Below are 23,323 nucleotides of genomic sequence, written 5' to 3' on the forward strand. Positions count from 1 at the left end.
AAACTGAAGGAACTTCACAACCACGTTATGAGAGAAAGAGCTAGCTCCAATGAATTTATGGGAAAACTCATGAAGATGTATGGTAATGCTACTCAAACACACCACCCAAGTCATGTGGTATTACACTACACTTAAGCAGCTCCTACACCTACCCAATACAGGAGGGTAAAAATGGAAGGGTGAGTGGGTCTAACACACACTCAACTTCCTGGCCACTAGATACCAAAATTACCATCAAAAAGTGAATTCTGCACCTAATGAAGACTAATGTTTTACCTACACACATCAAAACCACCACCCCACCCCAAATATAAGCTAAAAAATTACTTTGTAGGACAGCAAACATTATCAAGTCAGTTTGCAAATGAAAATTAACACCAAGACTACTGATGGATTATATCTTTTGACTCATCATTTTTACAGAATGAGTAATATTTGCTATGATGTACACCTCTTGCTTTTTATGTGTCAATCCTAAAAATGTAACTCAGCTACAGGAAAAGGGGAGGGGGAGTCTTTGACACATTGTGTTCATAGATATACTGAGGAATACATTTAAGATTCCAGTGGCGGTTAATCCATTACCAGGCACATGTCACAGTTAAGGCCTCCTAACATCTAAATCATAATTATACTTAATTACAAGCCCTATCTGTAAAGTGTCATCTTGAAAGAATAAAGGCTCAAAAGAGCACTGTGCTATCATCAGACTACTGGGGGCACTATCAATAATGACTGCCACTCTATTGGTCACTGTCAGAGCTGCTTCCAGGTCCCAGCTCACAGAGGACCACGCTAGCCGGTATTACTGTACAAAAGTCTTTATTGAGTTACAAGTTCCATTTTCAAGCCGCAGCGTGCAGCTCTACGTCTTAGAAGCTAGACCGGCGAAGCTCCGTCTGAGTCTCCGCCTCCTGTACACCAACTTAATACTCTAGCCTTACTCCACCTCTTCCGTCTTTCCCTCCTCCTCTGGGTCCCTCTACCCCCCGTGGTCTCTTCCTTCCTGGACTCTTCTGACGCCGACCCCCCGGACTCTGCTCCCTCTTTGCGGCGGGCTTTAGGACCTGGCTCCCTATCCGGACTGCTTACTGTGCCGCCTTCCTGTGCATTTGAACTTGGCGCGCGCGCGCAGCCTTCGACCTTCCTCTTGACCGTTTCCTCGCTCCCCGATGGAGGTGTGGCCAATCCTAACTCCTGCCTTCCCGCTTGCGGCGAGCCGCCAGCTCCCGATGCCTGCGACCCCTCCCCCCTACTGTGCTCTGGTGGGGAAGCTGGTCCCGATTTCCAACTGCTGCTCTCTGAGTCTCCTCTGGTCCCTTCTTCCTGGTGTGTCCCCCTAGGCGCCCCCCTTGTTCTGACCACTGGCGCCCCTTTCTGTGAATCTTCCGATTCACTGGAAAGACTCGGAGATCTCGGGCCGCTGTCATCGCTCATATTTCCTTCGGATTCCTCCCCCTCGCTCTCTGTTTCCTCCCTTTCCTGTGCCTCTGCTCCTGAACCCCTGACAGTCACCTAGAATCATATTCATTTATAAACACTCCCGCAGAACTCACCGTACTGAGAAATCTTCCCTTCCGCAATTTATTGTTTTATTTAAAGATGACAAAGTGAATCAAAGATGCTTCATAAAACAAAACAACAAAATTTGGGTGTAAAAAAAATTGGAAATTTTAATCAAACATCATGCAATGTTTAAAGTCAATTTATGCCAGCCGATGCTGTAAAAAGATGTTCTGGCCATAATTCAATTATGTGTACACAGCCTGTCAGGCAATCAGCAATCACACTCCATCAAGTATTCAGGGAAGAGGGGGGCTCTAGAGGTAGGCCCCCCCAAGCTTCTTCTGCCAAAACAGCTATTCAGCATTACTGTCTGATTTCCAAGCATAGTTGGATTAGGCCTTGGACCACTACACAGCACCCATATGACCATGCAGGTGCCCATTAGATGGATCAGGGCAATTGTGTTTGCAAATGACTTGCATATATAAAAAACAAAATGTATGAATTTGTATGAGCACATTACCTTATAAAGTATCCAATACTGAACATCTATTAAGAACATTTGGACCACTTGCCTTATGCTAAAAAGCAGAGGATTCTCACCATAGATTACTACTGTTCTGTTATCAGAGTTAAGATAATCATGAATCGATGTTATTTTAGTGGGATTTTCTTTTAATAAACTGTTCTGCATTGCCTTTTGAAGAGACATTTAGTGTAATACCACCGCCCTCTTTGTACTTTCACTACATAATGCATAGCTAAGATGTCCAATTCCCTCAGCACTGCACAACCAGATATAACGGCACCTGAGCAAAAACAAGCCAATAGCAGTTTTAAAAATAGCACACCCTACTAGTTGCAGCTGATTTTTTTATTTAATTAATTTATACGGTCTTTCTGGAATCTACATTGCCAACCCTATTCTGCTAGGATTGCATCCCATCCTTCTGAGCACTGGCTGTTCTTTTATTGTAAATCCACACGTTTAAAACGAGTTTATACATCCACATATTTAATAATTCTAGACATTAAAACCTCAATTTAAGGGTTTTTAAAACTGGCTGATGAGAGGGAAAAGGAAGAAACACCCTCCCCCCCACACACCAAAAAAACCCCCTCAAAGCCACCCAAAAACTGAATCAGCAACCATTAATTATTAATACAGTATATTCAATTTATCTGCAGAATCCCAAAGCTGCATTAGAGAGGAATAGCTTTCTAAAGTCAGAAGACACTCCTAGTTTGAAACCATGTTAACGAAGAAAAAACACTATGTGCTCAATTAGCAAACATAAATCTGAAATTAGGAGTAATTGCCATGGAAAAAAAACCAACCCCCCTAAATTCCATCAGCGGAACAGGGAAGCACCAGATGAGACAGTCCTCCTTGAACAACCATTTTATAAAAAGGGTGGTTCTGAATCAAGCAGAGAAACAAATAGGCATCACTTCAGCAACCCCTCCCCCTTGCATTTAGCACCCCAAAATGAACATGGAAAAACTGGGATCTAAGCCTATAGAACTGAAGGGGGGGGGGAGGCACTCTCACTCTTCCTCACAACCAGCTCCAGCAACCCTGTAAATCTGCATGAAAGGGCTTAATATTTAGGGCAAATTTGCTTGTCTTGAAATGCAAAACCTGGCAATTAGATTTCATTTCTAACCCTTTCCTCAGAATCGCCATGCTCTCTTTTTTTTGTGCACGGGTAAACCTGGCAAGGACCCAGTTAAGACACTCGTCAAAAAGCTGCCTTGGCTTTGGCTACCTAATTTTTTCTCGGGGTGTGTGTGTTGTGCCTTTTGGTGGGAGGGGGGAAAGAGAACCCCCTTCTTGCTGCATAAACACACCCATTATTTTTAAAACCACCCCATTTTGAGACTTGCGGTTCTGAAATGAAAGGGAGCCATATTAGCTCACTTTTTTTGTGTGTGTCACCATACACCCTTTGCAAATCACTATCACCCCACCCTCTTGCCACAATGCTGGGAAATTTGAACTCCACTTTTAAGCTAAATTAATTCCGGCTGTTCTGTTAAAAATACCAAAAAGGGATGGGGGGGATGTATACAACAAGAAGCCATTAATCTTTCCTAACCACACAAGTCATGAGGACGACTTTTCCTTCCAATCCACTGTGTTTGAGCGTGCAAGAAGAAACAAGGCTTTAGATTAAGAACCCTTTTCCCAAAGGCACACCACTAGTCTCAATACTAGCTTCAAAGAGATATATTCATCACCCCCAAACAGGTAAGATTTTCTATTTAAATGACACCCAACTACTGATATTGCCACTATAGTCCTACCATGTCTAGATTTTCAGCGATACCCCCAAACCATCATAAAAGCTGCCTGCTTAACAGGTTTTGCTTTTTTAAGTGCAGCTGCAATAAAACGGGTTTTTATAACTCAGCGGTTCATCTCGCAATTAACACGGCTGTAACTTCATGACTACCTCAATATCGCCCTTATTTAGGGTATCTTCTCAATCCCACGGGGTACTAGCCTAGGCAATGAAGACGATGATTTAGCTGCCCTCTTCAAATAGTAGTGCTGCTGCCTTTAAACCATTCTCTCTTTTTTTTAAAAAAGGCCACACCTCCTGTCCCCTACTCCACCCCTCCCTTCCGACATTTGGATTTTTCCTGGGGAGAAAAATGTTTTAATACATTACAGCAAACTTGAAGGCAGAGGTTGACTTAATTAATGATATATACAGCTGCAAACCTCAAGAGCCTTACAGTATCATGCTCTAAACACACACACACACACACACACACACACACACACACCAGTTTCAATCAAACCACATCTCCCCTTTCCTCCCCAAATCATTTGGATGCTTCTAATGCTTTCTTATTTTAAAGAAACTCCTTTATGTTTAAAAAATTGGATTTCAATCAACTTCACCTCCTCATTCCAATAGTGCCACACATCTCAAATGTCAGTACTATACTGTAGGTATGCTGGGTAGAAAAAGTGTCCCCACCACCACCACCCTGTGGTATTTTAGACTACAAAAAAATCAAAATAGAAATTAATACAAAATACAGAGGGCGAAATGCCAAGGGATAAAGGAATGGCCGGATTCAGCCTCAAATTTCTGTGCTCTCTCTCTCTCACACACAAAAACCAGCCCTTTATCCCCTGAAATATCAATTTAGATTTCATCATAGGTTCTAAAGGGGGAATCTTTTAGAGGCTTCAGATAAAATGTTGTGTGTGGTGTTGGGGGAGGGAAAAAGGAAACCCCAGCACCCCCAAATAAAGCCTCAATACTTCAGACCACCCTAGAGATGGATACTAGGCGATTATCTGGGCCTTATTATTTCCCCCCCCCCCCCCGCATTAAAAAAGCCCCACCTGCTCCAGAACCATCTTGGGCCTTTGTATTTCCACACCTCACTCACGGCCCTCTCCAAATTTAAGATAAATCACACCCCACAAAAAACACCAGGTGTGTCGGGTAATGGAGGGTGGGGGGGTCACAACTGAACTCCACCTGAAGCCTCAAACCCCCAAAGGCCTGTTAGCGTCCCCTCGACAATGGCACCCCCCCAACCCGCAGGTTCCGCCGTCGTGTGAACAGCCAAGCCCGGGTTGCGGGGGGGGGTGTCCAAGGCGAGAGTCAGGAAGAGAGAGCACCCTCTTCACTCTCCCCTTTGTAGGCGGCTCTACCCCGGGGGAGGGCAGCCATTGGGAGCCCGACTGCCCTCCAGTGGGGCAAATACCCGCCTGGAGCCACAAGGGCAGCGCTTTGGGAAGGGCACGGCTGGCCATGGGGAGCGGGGAGAGGGGCCTGAGGGGCGGATGGACGCGGATTCAGCTACGGGGAGAGCGGCCGAGGAGGATGAAGTAAGGGACAAGATGGCGGAGGCCTGAGCGCTCTACCGGCTGGAGCCGACCTATCCTCTTCCCTCGCACCAGCGCCGCCCTGCGAGCGCTCAAGCGGAGGGTTACCGGGGGCGAACCAGGCCGATACCCACCTCGTCTGATCGGGCTCGGTCCGCTCTATCCGGATACGAGCTTCCCGGGGGCGGAAGGGAAATCTAGGCGGAGGATGGAGGCGGATTACGCTGTCCCCCCCTCCCCCTTGCTTTGTAATTTGTCCAAGGCCCGATGTGGCAGCCTCGGCGTCTAAGCACCGACTAAACGGCCATCCGGGTCCCAGGCCCCGGCGGCGGCGGCGAAGCCACGCCCACACACGCTGCACGGGAGGCGGGGCTAAGGGGGCAAAACCCCGAAGGAAGGAAGTTCGAAAACAGAGAAGCGGGCGGGCGGGGGTTCGAGGGGGTTGAACGGGCAGGTGTTGCAAAGGGAGTCTGGCAATTCGGCGTAATCCGTGCAATAGCTGGGCAGCTCCTGATCTGTGGAATCGGCTCCTTTCCCTCACTCCTTGCAAAGCAGAAAGTGGTTGTATTTATTTAAATAAGGGCGATTGGAGGTTTGAATTCCAGCAATGCGTTGCAAAAGCAAACCGACCAGAGTGGCAGTGATCCTGGGATGTAATCTTAAACGGTGCCTAGGAGCTGGTTGAATATATATGGGTGTGCAGTTTTAAGTGTGCAAAACATTTCTTTTTTCACCAGGCCTTTGGTTCTTAATTATCTGTGGCCTCCTTGAGTGGGTGAGATGTTTTAATCCTGATTATATTTTTTTTAGGATTACATTTCATATTTCTTCTTACCACTTTGTTTTTCTTTTATGCTATCTATTATGTATGTGTGTGTTTATATAATAATAATAATAATAATAATAATAATAATAATAATAATAATAATAAATTATCATTTATACCCTGCCTATCTGGCTGAGTTTCCCAGCCACTCTGGGTGGCTCCCAATCAAGTGTTAAAAACAATACAGCATTAAATATTAAAAACTTCCCTGAAGCCTTCAGATGTCTTTTAAAGATAGGATAGCTGCTTATTTCCTTCACATCTGAAAGGAGGTCATTCCAGAAGGCCTTCTGCCTGGTTCCCTGTAACCTCACTTCTCACAATGAGGGAACTGCCAGAAGGCCCTTGGCGCTGGACCTCAGTGTCCAGGGCAGAATGACAGGGGTGGAGACGCTCCTTCAGATATACTGGACCGAGGCCGTTTAGGGCTTTAAAGGTCAGCACCAACACTTTGAATTGTGCTCGGAAATGTATATTGTATGTTGCTTTGAGAGACCTTGGTTTTATTTAAAGAAAGTGACCAATCAGTTTAACAAATAAAATACACAAAAAGGCGAAAGATTTGAGAAAGATTTGAGTAAAAAATAAAATAAAATGTTCCAGGGTTTTCAAGAGCAGATTTGGGGATAGCACAGGGTGTACGATGGGGGAGGAGTAATCAAATTGTGCACTAGTCCCATTATATATTAGAATCCTTCAAGAAATATGCCTGGGGCTGATGGGAGTTGGATATTTGGAGGACACCCGGTTGGCAAAGGCTGGTGCACAGGATTGCAGTTTTCAGCCTAGGGCTATACCCAAGGTTGAGAAAGCTGTTGGCCTTCACGAAGTCACTGGATTGCAGTTCTTGGGGCTGATGGGACATGGAAGTCCAACAACACCTGGGAAAGTGGCACAGGAACCTCGATTGTGCTATGCCAGGCATAGGCAAACTCCGGCCCTCCAGATGTTTGGGACTACAATTCCCATCATCCCTGACCACTGGTCCTGTTAGCTAGGGATGATGGGAATTGTAGTCCCAAAAATCTGGAGGGCCGGAGTTTGCCTATGCCTGTGCCATGCGCACAGTGGGAATAAGCTTACTTCTCAGTAAACATGAACGAGACTACATTGCAAACACTATCATTATTGGCATTACGATCAGCAGTTGTAACTGAGGAATCTAGTATATATATATTTTTTTTAATGGAGAGAGTAAAAAGTAGAACAACAAATACGACCTTACAATGAAAATAACTTCTCCCCCACCCCCACCCCCCACGCAATGAGGCAGAGTTCTGCTGTGGGAGGACTCAAGAAATACTATTTCAAACGAACCCGTTATGCTAGGACATTTTCCAAAAGAAAGGCTCTCCTGTTTTCGAAGAGCTCCAGGAACAGCTTGGAGGCTGGAGCCAACCATGTAGTTAGGGGCATTTTTTTAAGGAAGATCTGCAATTATTTTTTTGGGTGGGGGTCCGGCTGGCTTCTCGTCCTTCTCTTTGGCTTTTTCTTCATACATCAGAATTCTGCAGAAATAAGAAGGAAATATGAATTCACAAGAGATGCCCCTTCTTAAATCAGACAAGTGGCCATTTAAGAAAATAAAACGAGCTCTGTTGGACCAGATAATCCCCCCCAATCCACCAGGTGTGTCGTGTAATGGAGGGGGGGGGGGTCACAACTGAACTCCACCTGAGGATAATAGAGTCTGAGGCCGGAAAATTGTTCTAGGATTGGGGGTTATTCTAGATGTCATCTTCAGGGTCCACCCCAAGGCTGCTTTTCATATCTAATATGGGATTCTGCATATAAAAGTACTGCTAAAGTGGTCAGCTTAAAAGACAAATCAAATTTATTATAATACAAGCTTTCACGAACTTTGTCAGACGCACAAAGTTAAATCTAAGTTGACAGGTATTTAAAGGAGAACATTGGAAGGTGGAGGTTGAACCTTAACGAGATGCAAAAAAAAATAAAATACAGTAAGTGATAATTAGAGCTTAAATGTATGTTGAAGAGACAGGCCTTTAAACCTTTTATAGCAGCAGGCTGCTGAGATGGTTGTATTAACATCAGTAGTGGGGCAGAGTCATCACTTGTAAGTTAAATTGACAGAAAGGTGGTTGTTTTTTTAAAGCATGCTGCATGTCTTAATTAGATTACCAATGCCAGGATAGCTGACTGTTTCTTGCAAATGGTTCTACAGGTGTATCTGATGAAGGGGGCTTGAGTCTATGAAAGCTTACACCAAGTTATTAAGGTACCATAAGACTTTTGGGTTGTTTGAATAGCTGAAGTTGAGTTCACCAGGGACCAGTGGCTGTGAAGGAGTTGGTAGTCTTGAACTAGGCTGGGAAGAGACATAGAGACTTGACTTGCTCTCTGTGCTGAATCCAAGGCTATATAGCCTTTCCTAGAAACCAAATGTGGGGAGCAAGATCTATTGGAGAGTTAAAATCGTGAGCCCTTCCACTTTATGCTCAGTGTCCAGCAGTGAAAGTAGAACATAGTCGTCATGTTTATTATGTGCCATAATAAAAGCTGTCGGGGACGCAGGTGGTGCTGTGGGTTAAACCACAAAGCCTAGGACTTGCCGATCAGAAGGTCGGCGATTCGAATCCCCGCAACTGGGTGAGCTCCCGTTGCTCGGTCCCTGCTCCTGCCAACCTAGCAGTTCGAAAGCATGCCAGTGCAAGCAGATAAATAGGTACCACTCTGGCGGGAAGGAAAACGGCGTTTCCGTGCGCTGCTCTGGTTTGTCAGAAGTGGCTTCGTCATGCTGGCCACATGACCCGGAAGCTGTACGCCGGCTCCCTCGGCTAATAAAGTGAGATGAGCGCCGCAACCCCAGAGTCGGTCACGACTGGACCTAATGGTCAGGGGTCCCTTTACCTTTACCTCTAAGACACCACAGCCTCTAAGACCCCACAGCCTCCTATGTAATACCTTAAGGACTGCCTCTCTCCATATTAAACTTCCTGGACCCTGAGATCATCTTCTGAGGCCCTTCTTCGTGTGCCGCCTCCTCAAGAGGTCCGTAGGGTGGCAACACAAGAACGGGGCCTTTTCTGCAGTGGCTCCCCATCAGTGGAATGCTCTCCCCGGGAAGTTTGTCGACACCTTCATTATAAATCTTTAGGCGCCACGCAAAAACGTTCCTCTTCAACCTTTGGCTGACTGACATCCAATGACCTTTTGTGAAATGTGTTGGGCGATTATTGGGTTGTTCTTGGTTTTGTTTTTGTTGCGTAGTTTGTGTTTTTATATTGTGATTTTTATGTGGGGAACTGCCCTGAGACCTCTAGGTATAGGATGGTATACAAATTAATAATGATGATGATGATGGCGTAAGGAAATCAAACCCAAGTTTTGCGTGGGCAAAAATCTGATATCTTTGAGACCGGACTGTACGTTAATGGTACTTACATTTTAAGGATAGCTGATCGCTTGCCCAGCATCATACGGACAAAGTCCCGGTAGGAGATGGTTTCGCTCATACCTCCAGTCACCTCAGTGATCATCTTCTTTAGCTCCAGGTGGGTCTTGGCTGCGCCCAGTTTTTCTAGCATGCGCTTCAAGGCCATGATATCTTGGGGGAAGGGAGACAGCAAACCTGTATAACTAAAGCGGACTGCCATAGAGTGCGCTAAAATAATAATATAATAATAATTTATTATTTATACCCCGCCCATCTGGCTGGGTTTCCCTAGCCACTCTGTGCGGCTTCCAACAAAAGATTAAAAACACATTAAAACTGTTATGTACTGAGTTGAATAGGATCCAAAATGCAGCAGTCTAATTGGTCCTAGAACAATAGGATCCAGAATGCAGCAGTCTGATTGGTCCTAGAACAATAGGCTCCAGAATGCAGCAGTCTGATTGGTCCACAGGAGCCACCCAATCCAGCTCCAGGTGGAAGTGAATCCGCGACCTGATTGGCCTACAGGAGAATCCTGGAATTAGCCAATCACGTGGGGCCCATTGTGTAAATAATGTATACAGTGGTGCCCCGCAAGACGAATGCCTCGCAAGACGGAAAACTCGCTAGACGAAAGAGTTTTCCGTTTTGGAAGTGCTTCGCAAAACGAATTTCCTATGGGCTTGCTTCGCAAGACGACAATGTCTTGCGAGTTCCTGCTGGTTTTTTCTCCTTTCCCCCCTTTTTCTAAGCCGCTAAGCCGCTTATAAGCTGATCCGATCAGCAGATAAGCCGCTAAAAGCCGCTAATAGCGCTAATCCTTCAATGGGCTTGCTAGACGAAGAGAATCACAGAACGGATTCTTTTCGTCTTGCGAGGCACCACTGTATAAAGCAGACATTCTGGGGGAACTTCCATTCCTCCTCACGACTATGAGCTGAATAAAGAGCATGAAATCCACTCTCGACTCCGAGTATATTTCAAAAACATTAAAAATGCTGCAGATAAAGAAAATTAACGAACTAGGGAGCAGGAATGTCTCTGGTGCGGAAATTTGTGCATACGCAACTACGAAGCCATGCTATGAACACAATTCACCCACCTATATCTCCTTGTGCATTGAGATCAAAGTCCATGTATTTCTCTGGGTGGGAGAAAGAAAAAAACAAGTTTAACAGGTTAACGTAAGCGTGCAATAGCCGCCTTGCTAAATTGGACGTAAAGTCTGGCCACTCCGAAATACCTGTCTCCAACTATGGCCAGCTACGTACCCCTATGAAGGTCACAAACAAGGTGCAATGAAAGGACTCGGTCTTCATGTCCGGTTCCTAGTATCTAGTACTTGAAGGTATACTGTGACTAGATATGGAGGTTTTAGTCATAGCTCTCCAAAAGCTGTTACTAGATATATGCTCAACGGGCGTGCCTCATTCTTTTCTTTCTCTTTAAAAAGATAATTTTTATTTCATACAATCGATACACAATCTACGTATTAAAAATCTATTTTTAAAAAATCTATAAACGATTTTACAACTTTTATAAAACTAAACCATTTTACTATTAGAGAACCAGAAAAAATATTAATAGGTATAAATGTAAGCAGGACTTAGTAAAGTTGCAAGTTGTTTTAAACTTGCTTTTCAATATTGTGTTTTAATGTTGGAACCTGCCCTCGGACCTTAGCGCGAAGGACAGGTATAATAATAATAATAATAATAATAATAATAATAATAATAATAGCAGCAATTAATGAAGGGTGCAGATACTTTGTCTAGTGTCAGACTTTTTCTTCTTTTTGTTTAGAGCTTTCTCCTTTTTTTAAAATGTGTTGATTTCATGCCTTCATAAATACATATAATTAATTACCTGCCCAGAAATCCCCAAAGCTTGTAATACGCAGGAATGAATTACCACCTTACACTTTCCATAGCCTCTCTCCTTCCTTGCATTGCTGCTACTTTAACAATGTTCAACTGTTCCTTTACCTTCCTTATCACATCTAATTTATTAGGCTTCTGATCTTAACCCCCACACCCTTGAATAGTCATTGCTGGATGAACTTTATTGTGATGGTTTGCTTTAAATTTCTGATTATTCTGTTGTCATACCTCGGGCGGGTTACAGATGCTTCAGGTTGCGTTTTTTCAGGTTACGGACCCGCTGAAACCCGGAAGTACCAGAACGGGTTACTTCCGGGTTTCAGGGGTTGCGCGTGTGCAGAAGCACTAAATGGATGGAACGGAACACAGTGCTCTAGCCAGAACGGTCAGCTCTCACTTGGTTCTGTTCAGTGATTTCGCTCGGTGTTTCAGCTCAGTGATTCAGCTCAGCTCAGAGGGTGGCTGCATCTGGCTGTGCTCTGATGTCCATCAATCCCACCTTCGTCGCCAGTGTTAAGTTGTGGGTGAACATATCAGACGATGCAGCGATTCTTCAAACAGCTCTTGTTTATTCACAGGCCAGAACAGAACTGAACTGAAGGGTTCATCCAGCCTGCTTATATGGAGCTCCACTACAACGCAACAGTAACCATTTTCTGTAACTATCCAATCACTGAACGTCACTTTCAATCCCTTATTTGCATATGTGGACCTGAGTGAAAACTATCTACAGTATCCCCCTGCTGGCCCAGGGTGAAAACTTCAGTACATAACACCAGGGAACTCTGGGAATTGTATCTCTGTGTGGAATTGGGGTGGTAGTGGTTCTCAAACAACTCTCGGCATCTTTAGCAAACTACCATTCCCAGAGTTCTTTGGGGCAAGCCATGACGGTTTAAAGCGGCATGACATTGCTTTACATGTATGGTGCAGATGGAATCTGTTGTAAACAAAAATTGCCCTTTCCCCTTATGGGGTATCTAAGAGCTCATATGGAGTCCTTACATAGGTTCCCTATTGTTAGGAGAAGACAACAGAGGCCAACCAGAGAATATTGAGAAGCAAATCAGCTAGTAAGCTTGATCTTTATTGCTCTGTTGCAACAGGGTGCTCCCATCACCCGCAGGAGAGGATGAGGAAAATTCCTATCACTAAACCACCTACAGTGGAACCTCGGTTTTCGAATGTAATCTGTTCCAGAAGACCGTTTGACTTCCGAAATGTTCGAAAATCGAAGGGCTGTCGCCAATTTCAGTGGGGGGGAAAAGAGGAACGCGCTTCGGAAGCCGTTTGAGTTCTGAAAAACATTCAAAAACCGGAATACTTCTGGGTTTTCGCATTCGGGAGCCGAAACACTCAGCAATGGAGCCGTTCAAGAACCGAGGTTTGACTGAAATGGAAGAAGTAAGTCTAAAATGGACTAGCCCCTACTGCCTTCAGGGAAGGAAAGCTCAACACTGCCTTACAAGGCGCTGAACAGTTCATATGATTGAGACATTAATTTCTCCTCTGGCTACAGTGATGTAGCTCCTGCCAAAGTTCAGCCCTCCTGCCCCATCCAAAGCACCCCCAAATGACTCCTCTGAGAGTGCTAGGTGATGGGGCTTGGGCATGGGTAGGCAAACTAAGGCCCGGGGGCCAGATTCGGCCCAATTGCCTTCTAAATCCGGCCAGCGGATGGTCCGGGAATCAGCGTGTTTTTACATGAGTAGAATGTGTCCTTTTATTTAAAATGCATCTCTGGGTTATTTGTGGGGCTTAGGAATTCGTTCACCCCCCCCCAATATAGTCTGCCCCCCCAAGGTCTGAGGGACAGTGGATCGGCCACCTGCTGAAAGAGTTTGCTAACCCCTGGGCTTGGGAATCAGCAAACAGGTCTGGGGACTGCATTCTTTTTTATTTTCTTTTAAAATATATTTCTTAGTTTGGGCAGCTGGCTGGCAGCTGGGTGGTTACGAAACAAACAAGCAAAACCAGTTTGCCACCCAGATTTTGCATCATTATAAAATATTTCCTTTTGTTTACAAAAGTATGTGTGTCGTCTCTTTCTTCAGGTTGTGTTTTCTACGTATCAGTTACATTTGTTGTGAGACGTTGGGTGTTATATGCAGGAGGGGGAAAAAAGAAACCAAATGGGCATTGTGCAGTTTTGCATTTTGGAAAACAAAAGGGGGGGCGGGACTTGCTTAAATCATTCTGCCACCATGACTAGATGACCCCAGAGTTAAATGGGAGTTCGTTGATTTTGCCCAGATGCTGAATGTATTTACAGTGGTAACTAGGGTTAAGAACTTAATTCATTCTGGAGGTCCGTTCTTAACCTGAAACTGTTCCTAACCTGAGGTACCACTTTAGCTAATGGGGCCTCCCGCTGCCGCTGCACTATTTCCGTTCACATTCTGAAGCAAAATTCTTAACCCAAAGTACTATTTTTGGGTTAGCAGAGTCTGTAACCTGAAGCATCTGTAACCTGAGGTACCACTGTACTTTGGAATAAGCACCATGTTGTCATAGAAAGGAATATTGGTTGGGTACATGTTCAGAATAGGCCCTTTAATATTTGCAGACCTAAATTAGTCATGTCTATTATCATAAAATTGTAGCGTTGCAGGGTACCCCGATGGTCATCTAGTCCAACCCCTTGCCATGCCGGGGGGGGGGGCCTCCTCTGTGCAGGGCTAGAATTAGAGCAGCTCAAAAGTATTTTTTTGTTATCCATTTCTGCAACAACATGGGGCTTATTCCACCCCCCCATCCCACACCCCCTCCCACAACCTCAAGTCCTCCATGGATGGCACTCACTCTTAAATATTGCTAATTTGTCAGGTAGGTCTTCGTCAGTGCTGTATTTGGGGTCATCCATAAATTCCTGTAGAAAGGCAGGGGGGAAATATTGATTAGGGTAGGAACACATCCAGTAAGGTCCAGTTAAAAAGGTAAAAAAAAAAGGGTAAAGGACCCCTGGACGGTTAAGTCCAGTCAAAGGTGACTCTGGGGTTGCAGCGCTCATCTTGCTTTTCTGGCCAAAGGAGCTGGCGTTTGTCCACAGACAGCTTTCTGGGTCATGTGGCCAGCATGACTACTCCGCTTCTGGTGCAATGGAACACTAACGGAAACTAGAAGCGCCATTTACCTTCCCGCCACAGTGGTACCTATTTATCTACTTGCACTGGCATGCTTTCGAACTGCTAGGTTGGCAGGAGCTGGGACAGAGCAACAGGAGCTCACTCCGTTGTGGGGAATCGAACCGCTGACCTTCCGATCAACAAGCCCAAGAGGCCCAGTAGTTTAGACCACAGCGCTAGCCGCTCCCAGTGCCACCTAGTGACTGAAGTAGGTAATGTCACGAGGCACACCAGCTGCCAGGGAAAAAGGGAGTCGCCCCCTCAAAAGAGCAGGAAACATCAAGCCAGCTGAAGGGTGGGGGATGAAGCTTAGAGAGTCGCTGCCAGTCAGTGCAGACCACCCTTTGTCAACCCCGGGTCCCCAGATGTTGTTGGCAATGTTAGAAATTCCCCAGGCGTGTTTTTGCAACCGACTTGGGTCCAGTTTGCGACCGTGCGGAAATTTCTGGATGCCAGGTTTGCAACTGACACCACCTGGAAGACTGACTTATTTAAGACTTTACCACAGTGTAAGAGCTCCGCTTCCTTCTGGATTTAGTTTTGCACACCAGGCATGCATGCTGTGAAGCTAATCCGTCCGTCAGCCTCGCTCATCCCCTCATGTTTCAGATGCCTGCTTATTTCAGATAATTTAACAGGAAACCTGCCTTCTGTCAAGTCAGAGTGTTTGTCCACCTAGCTTAGCATTCTTGCACTGACTGGCAGCAGTGGCTGTCTAGGGCATCAGATGGGGATCTTTCTCAGTCCCACCTGATACACCAGGGCTGGAACCACACACCTTCCCCATGCAAAGCATGTATTCTGCCACTCAGCTTTCCCTTCCCCTCAACTTTAACGACTCCCTGTATGCCTTGCTTACTTGCTCAATTCATCCTTTTAACTTATTTGAGAGGATGGGGAAGCAAAAACCTTTTTTTTAAAGCAGCTGTAAAACCGCCGTGGCAACTGGACTCTCTGCGGGTCCACGTGCAAATTATGGTGACGTCACATGTGCTAGCCAGTCAGTGCTATCCACAGTCGCCTTCTTCTACAAAGCTGTGGAACCATCTGTCAAAGAGCTTGACTCTGGGGTGGGGAATCTCAGGCCTGGACCCTGAATGCAACCTTCCAAGCCTCTTCATCTGGGCTCCAGTATTCTCCCCACACCACACCCCCTCTCCTAGTCCAAGCCCCTTTGCTGTCTCTGCCTTGCACCCTCATTGTGGGGTTTTTGTGTGTGGTTTGGCTGGAATGCATCCTTGGAATCTGATAATGTCTTGTCTGTTTGCCTGGATGGGAGAAATTATATAAAGGTAACAATGACATTGGTTGCTCCACCATAGCTGTCAACTTACAGATTTGAAAATAAGGGATCAGCAGCCAAAATAAGGGATTTTTCGAGCACAGGTATGTTCAACTTCTGAGCGCCTCCGAGCCAAAGGCAAAAAGCCCAGCCAGCAGCCAAACAAAGCCTCAAGCCTCAAGGAAAACCACCATCACCTCTCCGCTGGGAAGCGCTGAGCAAAGGCGTGTCCCCAGGCAATGCAGCCGATTTGATCAGCACAAGGCATACAAGCTCCACCCCCCAGTTGTTCTTAGACTTCTTATTGGGTGAGTAATGCAGCCAAGCAACACAGTTGGAGCCTCCCTCCTCCCTTGCCAGCAGGGAGGGAGGGAGAGGAGCTGTTTCCTTTGAAACCCAGGAATTTTAAGGGACATCATCAATAAGGGACAGCAGCTGGACACAGCGCTGGGATAAGGGACTGTCCTGCCAAATAAGGGACACTTGACAGCTATGTGCTCCACCCACCTTTGCCTCTGGCCCTACTCACCACTTGCATCTGGCCCTGCAGAAGTTTGTTCAGAAGGGAATGTGGCCCCTGGCCTTAAACACCCCCCACCCCTGCTGGAGAAGATAAGGCACGTGAAGGGCTGTGTGCAGCGAAACAGCTTCCAGACTGGCTCAAGCCTCCTCACCCACAGTGCTAAGAAACCGCCTTACCTTGTTGAGGGAGTCCAGGAATTCCTCCTGCTGGGCTTTTAACGCTGCAAACGCTTTTCCTCCTAGGAGGCAGAGAAGAGGGTTAATGGTTGCCATTAATGTTCTGGTTTTCAGGTGTAAGAATGGTGTTTGTGTGATTTTGTTGAATCAGCAAAATGTCGAGGAAAACCCGGATGTATGGCAATGCGATGGGAAAAAAGCAGCGGAAAAGCTAAAATCACTATTTTGGGGGGAGTCCCCCCCCCAAAGCTCAATAATTTTGGTGGTTTCCTTAAGAATGTTGGTGCTGACCGAACTTCCGGGTTAGCGCGATCGACTAATGGCGGATTCCCTCTGAGCTCCAGAGGGAATCGGCTCCGTAGGATCGGGTCTTGCCGCTGTGGCGACGCGGGGACCCTTAAAAATCATAGGCGGGGAGGCCTGTGAACCTGGTGACTCGGCGGGACCATTTGCGCCCCCCGCCCCGTGAAGGAGCCTTTTTAAAGGCTTCGGAACGGGAGACGGGGTGAGTGGAGCGGTGCTGTGAGTCGACTGCTTCTCCTACGGAGTGAAGCCGCATGCCATGGTCGGAGAGCGCTGACTTCTTCTTGTGAATAATTGGACCCTAAAGCAGCAACCCGTGAGTAGTACGGAAATTGGACTTTTAAAGGAAAATTTTGTGTTGAATTAGGCACGATCGGGGAAGATGTAAACAGGAAGTCCGTCTCCCCGTCTTATAAACAATCTAAAGCAAGGACTAACTAACTAAGGTCGAGAGGATTTTTTCCTTCTTATTGGGCAAAAGATATTAATTTCACGATTTGGCAGTTTAAGTAATTTCTACTGGAGGACAAGAGCTAATTTTTGGAGCTGAAGTGTCACCCCCTCCCGGACCCGGGAGTGATCCTCGAGAAAGCCTGTTGGAAAGATATTGAGAGCTTGACAGCTGTCAAACTAACTGTCAAGACAGAAAAAGCGATCTTTGTTTTCTATCTCTGTTGGATATATTCGTTACAATTTGGTTATATTTTGTTGAAAACAAGGAAGAACTGATACAAACTAACTTGATTTTTGGATTTGAACTGGATGGAATACTAAGTAACCAAAATCCCTCTAGAGGGGTTTTTGGGACATTACAAGAATGGCTGAAGGAGGGAAAACTCAAGCTAAATTGGACAGAATTTTCTTTCTCTTGGGAAAGTTACAAGGCCAAATTGATGTTTTGGCTACTAACGTTGCAACCCTGGACTTAACAGTAAACAAGTGCATTGAATTTGATAAGGATTTGATCCAGGAAGTTTATGCAGCTGCACAAGAGGAGAAAGTTGAGAACTTTGAGAGTGTGGAGAAAGAGACATATGTTGCTTCTGAGGAAAGGGAAGGAGGAGATGTGGTGTCGCAGACGACAAAGGAGAGCCAGAGTCCTAACATGATGGCTACAAAGGAAAATAAGAATTGGATGATGAAAATTTGGTCCAAATTGGAGACTGAAGAATGGAGAGATCTCTATATGTGGAGATCTGAAGATCTAAGGATTACAAATTTGATCAAGGTGAAAGCTGGAGCTTTGGGGACATTTGGACTTGAAAGGAGTAAGAAACAAGATTTGGGCTCCACTTTTAAGTATGGTGGTCTGGCTGGAGGAAGCATTGTCCCCATCGGATTAGAGCATCTCCGAGATCTGGTGTTTAATATTAAGGACTATCAAAAAATCCGGCAGAGAGGAACTGAGAGACAATTAAGGGCCTCAGATGTGAGATCTCCAGGCTGATAGCAGATTAAGACTGATGGACATTTGTTGGGGATTGAAACCGGGAAAGGGGACGGGGTGGGGTTTGGAGATCCAAAGGGTGTATAAATATAATTTGTCTTTTTCTTTTATTATGTTTTGATATCAGTATGAAAAGTGGGGAATTCGTGGAAAGGAATTTGGGTCGACTTTAGAAAAAAGGATTTAAGAATGAGGACTGAGGTATAAATTTTGAGGTTTATAAGGTAAAATTGTTTTTTTAAAATGAATTAAGTATAAAAAGGTTAAAAACTGGGGATAAGAACTTGTTGGATTTACAGTTTGAATGGGAATATAAGAAGGGGAGGTGTGGGGAAGTCAGGGAAAGATGTTATCGAAAATAAGGACTGCAAATTGTATAGTAGTAGATAGGTAGCCGTGTTGGTCTGCCATAGTCAAAATAAAAAAATTCCTTCCAGTAGCACCTTAAAGACCAACTAAGTTAGTTCTTGGTATGAGCTTTCGTGTGCATGCACACTTCTTCAGATACACTGAAACAGAAGTTGCCAGATCCTTCTATATAGTGAGAAGGTGGGGAGGGGTGTTACTCAGAAGGGTGGTGGGAATGGGAGATAGGCAGATAGCTGAGAGAGCCTCTTGACGACTCTTAACGACTGTAATAGGTCTTACAGGAAAAGGCAAGGGGTGGGAAGGTGAGAAATGGTTTAGTCATGTATAGTGAGATAAGAATCCAATGTCTTTGTTCAGCCCAGGTCTTTTCATGGTTTTAAGTTTGGTAATGAGTTGTAATTCAGCAGCTTCTCTTTCCAGTCTATTTCTGAAATTCCTTTGTAGTAAAACAGCTACTTTGAGATCTTGTATAGAATGTCCTGGGAGATTGAAGTGTTCTCCTACTGGTTTCTCTGTTCTGTGATTCTTGATGTCAGATTTATGTCCGTTTATTCTTTGGCGTAAGGTTTGGCCTGTTTGTCCAAAGAATAAACGGACATAAATCTGAGCCTTTCCATCCTATGCTGAGGTTGTAAATGAAACCATAGACCTGGAAGACACTGCGCTCTCCGTTGACCTTCATTCCAAGGAAATTGAACACAGGGTAAGCACAGCCACCCTTGGAGTCTCTCACGGCTTGGAGATTGCGGTGCATGCCACAATATTTAAAACATGTGAAAACTGTTAGGTAAAGGTAAAGGAACCCTGTCCATTAGGTCCAGTCGTGACCGACTCTGGGGTTGCGCACTCATCTCGCTTTACTGGCCGAGGGAGCCGGCATACAGCTTCCGGGTCATGTGGCCAGCATAACTAAGCTGCTTCTGGCGAACCAGAGCAGCGCACGGAAACGCCGTTTACCTTCTCGCCAGAGCGGTACCTATTTATCTACTTGCACTTTGACGTGCTTTCGAACTGCTAGGTTGGCAGGAGCAGGGACTGAGCAACGGGGATTCGAACCACTGAGCTTCTGATCGGCAAGTTCTAGGCTCTGTGGTTTAACCCACAGAGCCACCTGCGTCCTGTGAAAACTGTTAAGTAGATCTAAAAGCAATAAAGCTTCTGAAGCAAATTTAAGAGCAGATGGAACAAAATCAGGTATCTAGATACATCTTCTGAAACAGAAAAGTTTCCAGTGGACATCTTGAAGAGAACAGTGATGGCGCTGACCTAATCTCGCTATGGCCGTTGAATGTCTCTGGAGTCTCCCAGTTTCTGCCATTTCCTCTTTCCGACACAATTTCCTGACTTGCATGTGTGCTGGCGGTTATGTGTTTCAATTTCTGTAGACTGCTTTACTTTTGGTTCGCAGTGTCGTTTGGCTAACCAAAGAGGAACCTAGCCCAAATTTCCTGACTCGGTCTTTTTGTTCCCTGCCTTCCTCCAGTTGCAAAGGGGAAATGGAATAGGTAAACAGCAGCAGCAGCAGCAGCTACCAAATTGAGGCATCGCAGCTGTGGTGGGGAAAGTGAGGGGGGGGGGACATTTACAAAGCTGGGGGATGGGAGCACCGGTTTAGGGTACACTCTAAGGTAGGGGTAGCTCATGTGAGGACTCCAAATCCCATCCCCCCAATCACCGGCCTTGCTGATGATTACACTAAATGGAACTTCCCTCCCACAGTTTTTTCTTTAGTCACACCTACTCCAGACATTTAAAGCATACAGTGGTACCTCGGGTTAAGTACTTAATTCGTTCCGGAGGTCCATATTTAACCTGAAACTGTTCTTAACCTGAAGCACCACTTTAGCTAATGGGGCCTCCTGCTGCTGCCACGCCACCGGAGGACGATTTCTGTTCTCATCCTGAAGCAAAGTTCTTAACCTGAAGCACTATTTCTGGGTTAGCGGAGTCTGTAACCTGAAGCGTATGTAACCTGAGGTACCACTGTAGGTTTTTATGCAGAGGTTGTCATGGGTGATGCAGCAGAGATGAGAAAATGTTTGGATTTGATACCCCGCTTTATTCACTACCCTAAGGAGTCTTAATGCGGCTAACAACCTCCTTTCCTTTCCTCCCCCACAACAAACACTCTGTGAGGTGAGTGAGGCTGTGAGACTTCGGAGAAGTGTGACTAGCCCAAGGCAGCTGCATGTGGAGGAGCGGGGAATCGAACCCGGTTCACCAGATTACGAGTTCACCGCTCTTAACCACCACACAACTCTGGCTCCCTCACAACCCACTTCCTTCCGATTAGAAAAGGGAAGCTGTGGATGAGCAGAGGTGTGTGCAGTTCAGGCAGCCCTTGCGCATGCACAGATGACAACACATGCACAAGTGACAGCTTCAGTGCATTGGAGTTCCGAGTATGGAAACATGAGGCAATGGGGACCGGGGGGAAACTTCCCCTCTGCACAGCAACGTAAGTATCAGGGAGGGGGAGAATTCAGATCAGGAAAATGGCATGTTGGTAAGGTTTAAGCCAACCCCAACCCCCAGTTGCTAGGACCAGATTTAGGTTCCCACCTCAACTGCATTTTCCCTTGAAAAATTAAATACTGGAGATTTGATTGTGACCATCTTGTCTAGTGCCAAGGAAAAAGAAAGTGTGAACAACTGTTAAAAATACTCCTTGACTGTCTTTCAGGGAGTGAATCCAGATTAAAACCAGTGGAAGATTTAAGGAGCCAATTCACAAACCTGTTACAGTATCATCAATTACATGATATGTTTAAACTAGATAAGAAAAATGGGTTTCCGGACCAAATCTGAAAGAGATTTATTACAGAATAAGGATAAACTATATTGTCTAAAATGTATAAATTGTAAACACAGGACGAGCTGGTAAAAGCTTCAATGATACACTGGGCAATGGACATAGGGCATAATATAGCTCTAAACCTTTGGAAGAATGATTTGAAATTTACTGCATGCTACTGCATGCTGGAAGAAAATTACATGAAAATGATTCATAGATGGTATTTAACCCTGAGCAGACTGGCTAAGAAATATAAAATAGAATCAGATTTGTGTTGGAAATGTAAAGAAATGGAGGTGACTTTTTTTCCATATGTGGTGGGCGGGTAAAAAGGTTAAAGGAAATGATTTATAATGAGATAAAAAAAATGTTTAAAACAACTTTCCCCAAGAGACCAGAGGCATTTTTGCTAGGAATCGTTCAGACAGAGGCTCCTAGGTCCCAGAAAAACCTATTTTTGTATGCAACAGCGGCGGCCCAAGTTTTGTTAACCCAAAAGATATTTATATTCCTCCATGGATGTACCCAGTTCTCTCTCACGTCTCCCCGTTTTATTTTCACCACAACTCTGTGAGGACGCAGGTGGTGTTGGTCTGTCTCCCGTTGTTTCCCAGTGTGATAGGGTAGGCCAGACTTTGCCAACCTGGTGCCCTCATGATGTTTTGGACCACAACTCACCTCAGCCAGCTTAGCCAATGGTCAGGGGATCCTGGGAACTGTAGCTCCATGAAAGGTCAACTATAGTTCCCAGGATTCTTTGGGAGGGGTGGGAAAGTGCTTTAAAAGGTATGGTGCAGCTGCAGGTTTGGCAACCCAGCTGCAATCTCCTTCGCAGGCTGCTGTCCCGCTCCTTCTCCCCAACGTATTGCCAGATTCCCTCTTGCCCTGCCTTGGTTGCCTCTGCTGGTTATATGCTCCTCTCTGCTTTATGGTCGCTAACATTTCCTGCGTCCAAACCTCTCTCTTCCCATAATAGTCTTCACCTTTGGATACACCACAAGCCTCCCATCTTCCTGCACTCTGGACAGTTACGATCTCTTTCCTGGACTAAGATGGTTTCCTCAGCAGCCGATACCTTGGGGGTCCATGGCTCTCCTCTTTGCCTTTTCCTCGGAGGGTTCCCCTCGACTTCTTCTCTGCTGAACTGATGTCTCGCCTCCTCAGCTGCTCCCTCCTGCTCCTTCTCTGTGTGCCTATAGATATTTCAGTCTGTAATATATATGGGGAGGCGACTTCCTTTTTTGCTCTGAGAAACCACACAGCTCATTGACACTCGCACAGACCATGTGGAGAAGGAGAGAGGAAAGGTTTTCTGAGAGGGCTTGCGCTGCAAAGTGGGAGGCCTGAGAGAGAGAGAGAGAGGAAGTTGCAGGCTGCCCTTCAGCAAAAGGAAGTTGGGGGCTGAAACACAGTCCAGGTGGGGGTTGGTTCTCGGGCGCCGCGTTGGCGACCTTTGCCGCCGTAGGTCTTCGGCTGCTTGCCGTTTTGAGTTGCACGCCTGACAGTTCACACCTTTTGTGTCTCGCTGGTGCGGCTAGAGGTTGTCAGCGTGGTTCCCATGGGTGCAGTGGCACCCTCTGCTCCCCCCCCATCCGCTTCCTTGGCCACAAACCGGGGCCGCCTTTTCCTCCCTTGAAAAGGACACGCAGCTGGCAGATTAAGTTGGAAGAGCGATGCCCTTTCCCACGCCTTCTTTCAGCTCTGTGTGCTTTTTGTGTGTGGCTCAGGTTAGGTGTAAACAAAAATTTGCCCTTTTCCCTTATGGGGTATCCAGGAGCCCATACAGAGTCCTTACATAGGTTCCCTATTGGTAGGAGAAAATAACAGAGGCCAACCAGA

The 23,323-nt window shown here is 45.7% G+C and overlaps 2 protein-coding genes across 5 annotated transcripts in view; both read right to left on the minus strand.

Annotated features, from left to right (window-relative positions):
- PRRC2A (proline rich coiled-coil 2A) overlaps positions 1–5,695 on the minus strand; it is a 43,411-nt gene extending 37,716 nt beyond the window's left edge. For 2 of the 4 annotated variants that reach the window (XM_081181711.1, XM_081181709.1), the window contains exon 1: positions 5,494–5,694. The gene's annotated coding sequence lies outside the window, so the exon portion shown is untranslated. Of the gene's footprint in view, positions 1–3,962; positions 4,083–5,493 lie in introns of those variants that run through there. The other 2 variants (XM_081181712.1, XM_081181710.1) reach the window with 2 other exon arrangements.
- A 1,656-nt stretch (positions 5,696–7,351) lies between these two features.
- AIF1 (allograft inflammatory factor 1) lies at positions 7,352–22,764 on the minus strand. The gene is made up of 6 exons (XM_081183716.1): positions 22,560–22,764; positions 16,572–16,633; positions 14,268–14,334; positions 10,688–10,729; positions 9,594–9,756; positions 7,352–7,693 (listed from the first exon to the last, which is right to left on the minus strand). The coding sequence occupies exons 1-6, from the start codon at positions 22,570–22,572 to the stop codon at positions 7,606–7,608; spliced, it is 435 nt and encodes a 144-aa protein (XP_081039842.1). The 5' UTR covers positions 22,573–22,764; the 3' UTR covers positions 7,352–7,605.
- Positions 22,765–23,323: the final 559 nt, after the last annotated feature.

The sequence above is a fragment of the Podarcis bocagei genome, assembly GCF_964188305.1.
Source record: "Podarcis bocagei genome assembly, chromosome: 2".
In the NCBI taxonomy this organism is placed as follows: domain Eukaryota; kingdom Metazoa; phylum Chordata; class Lepidosauria; order Squamata; family Lacertidae; genus Podarcis; species Podarcis bocagei.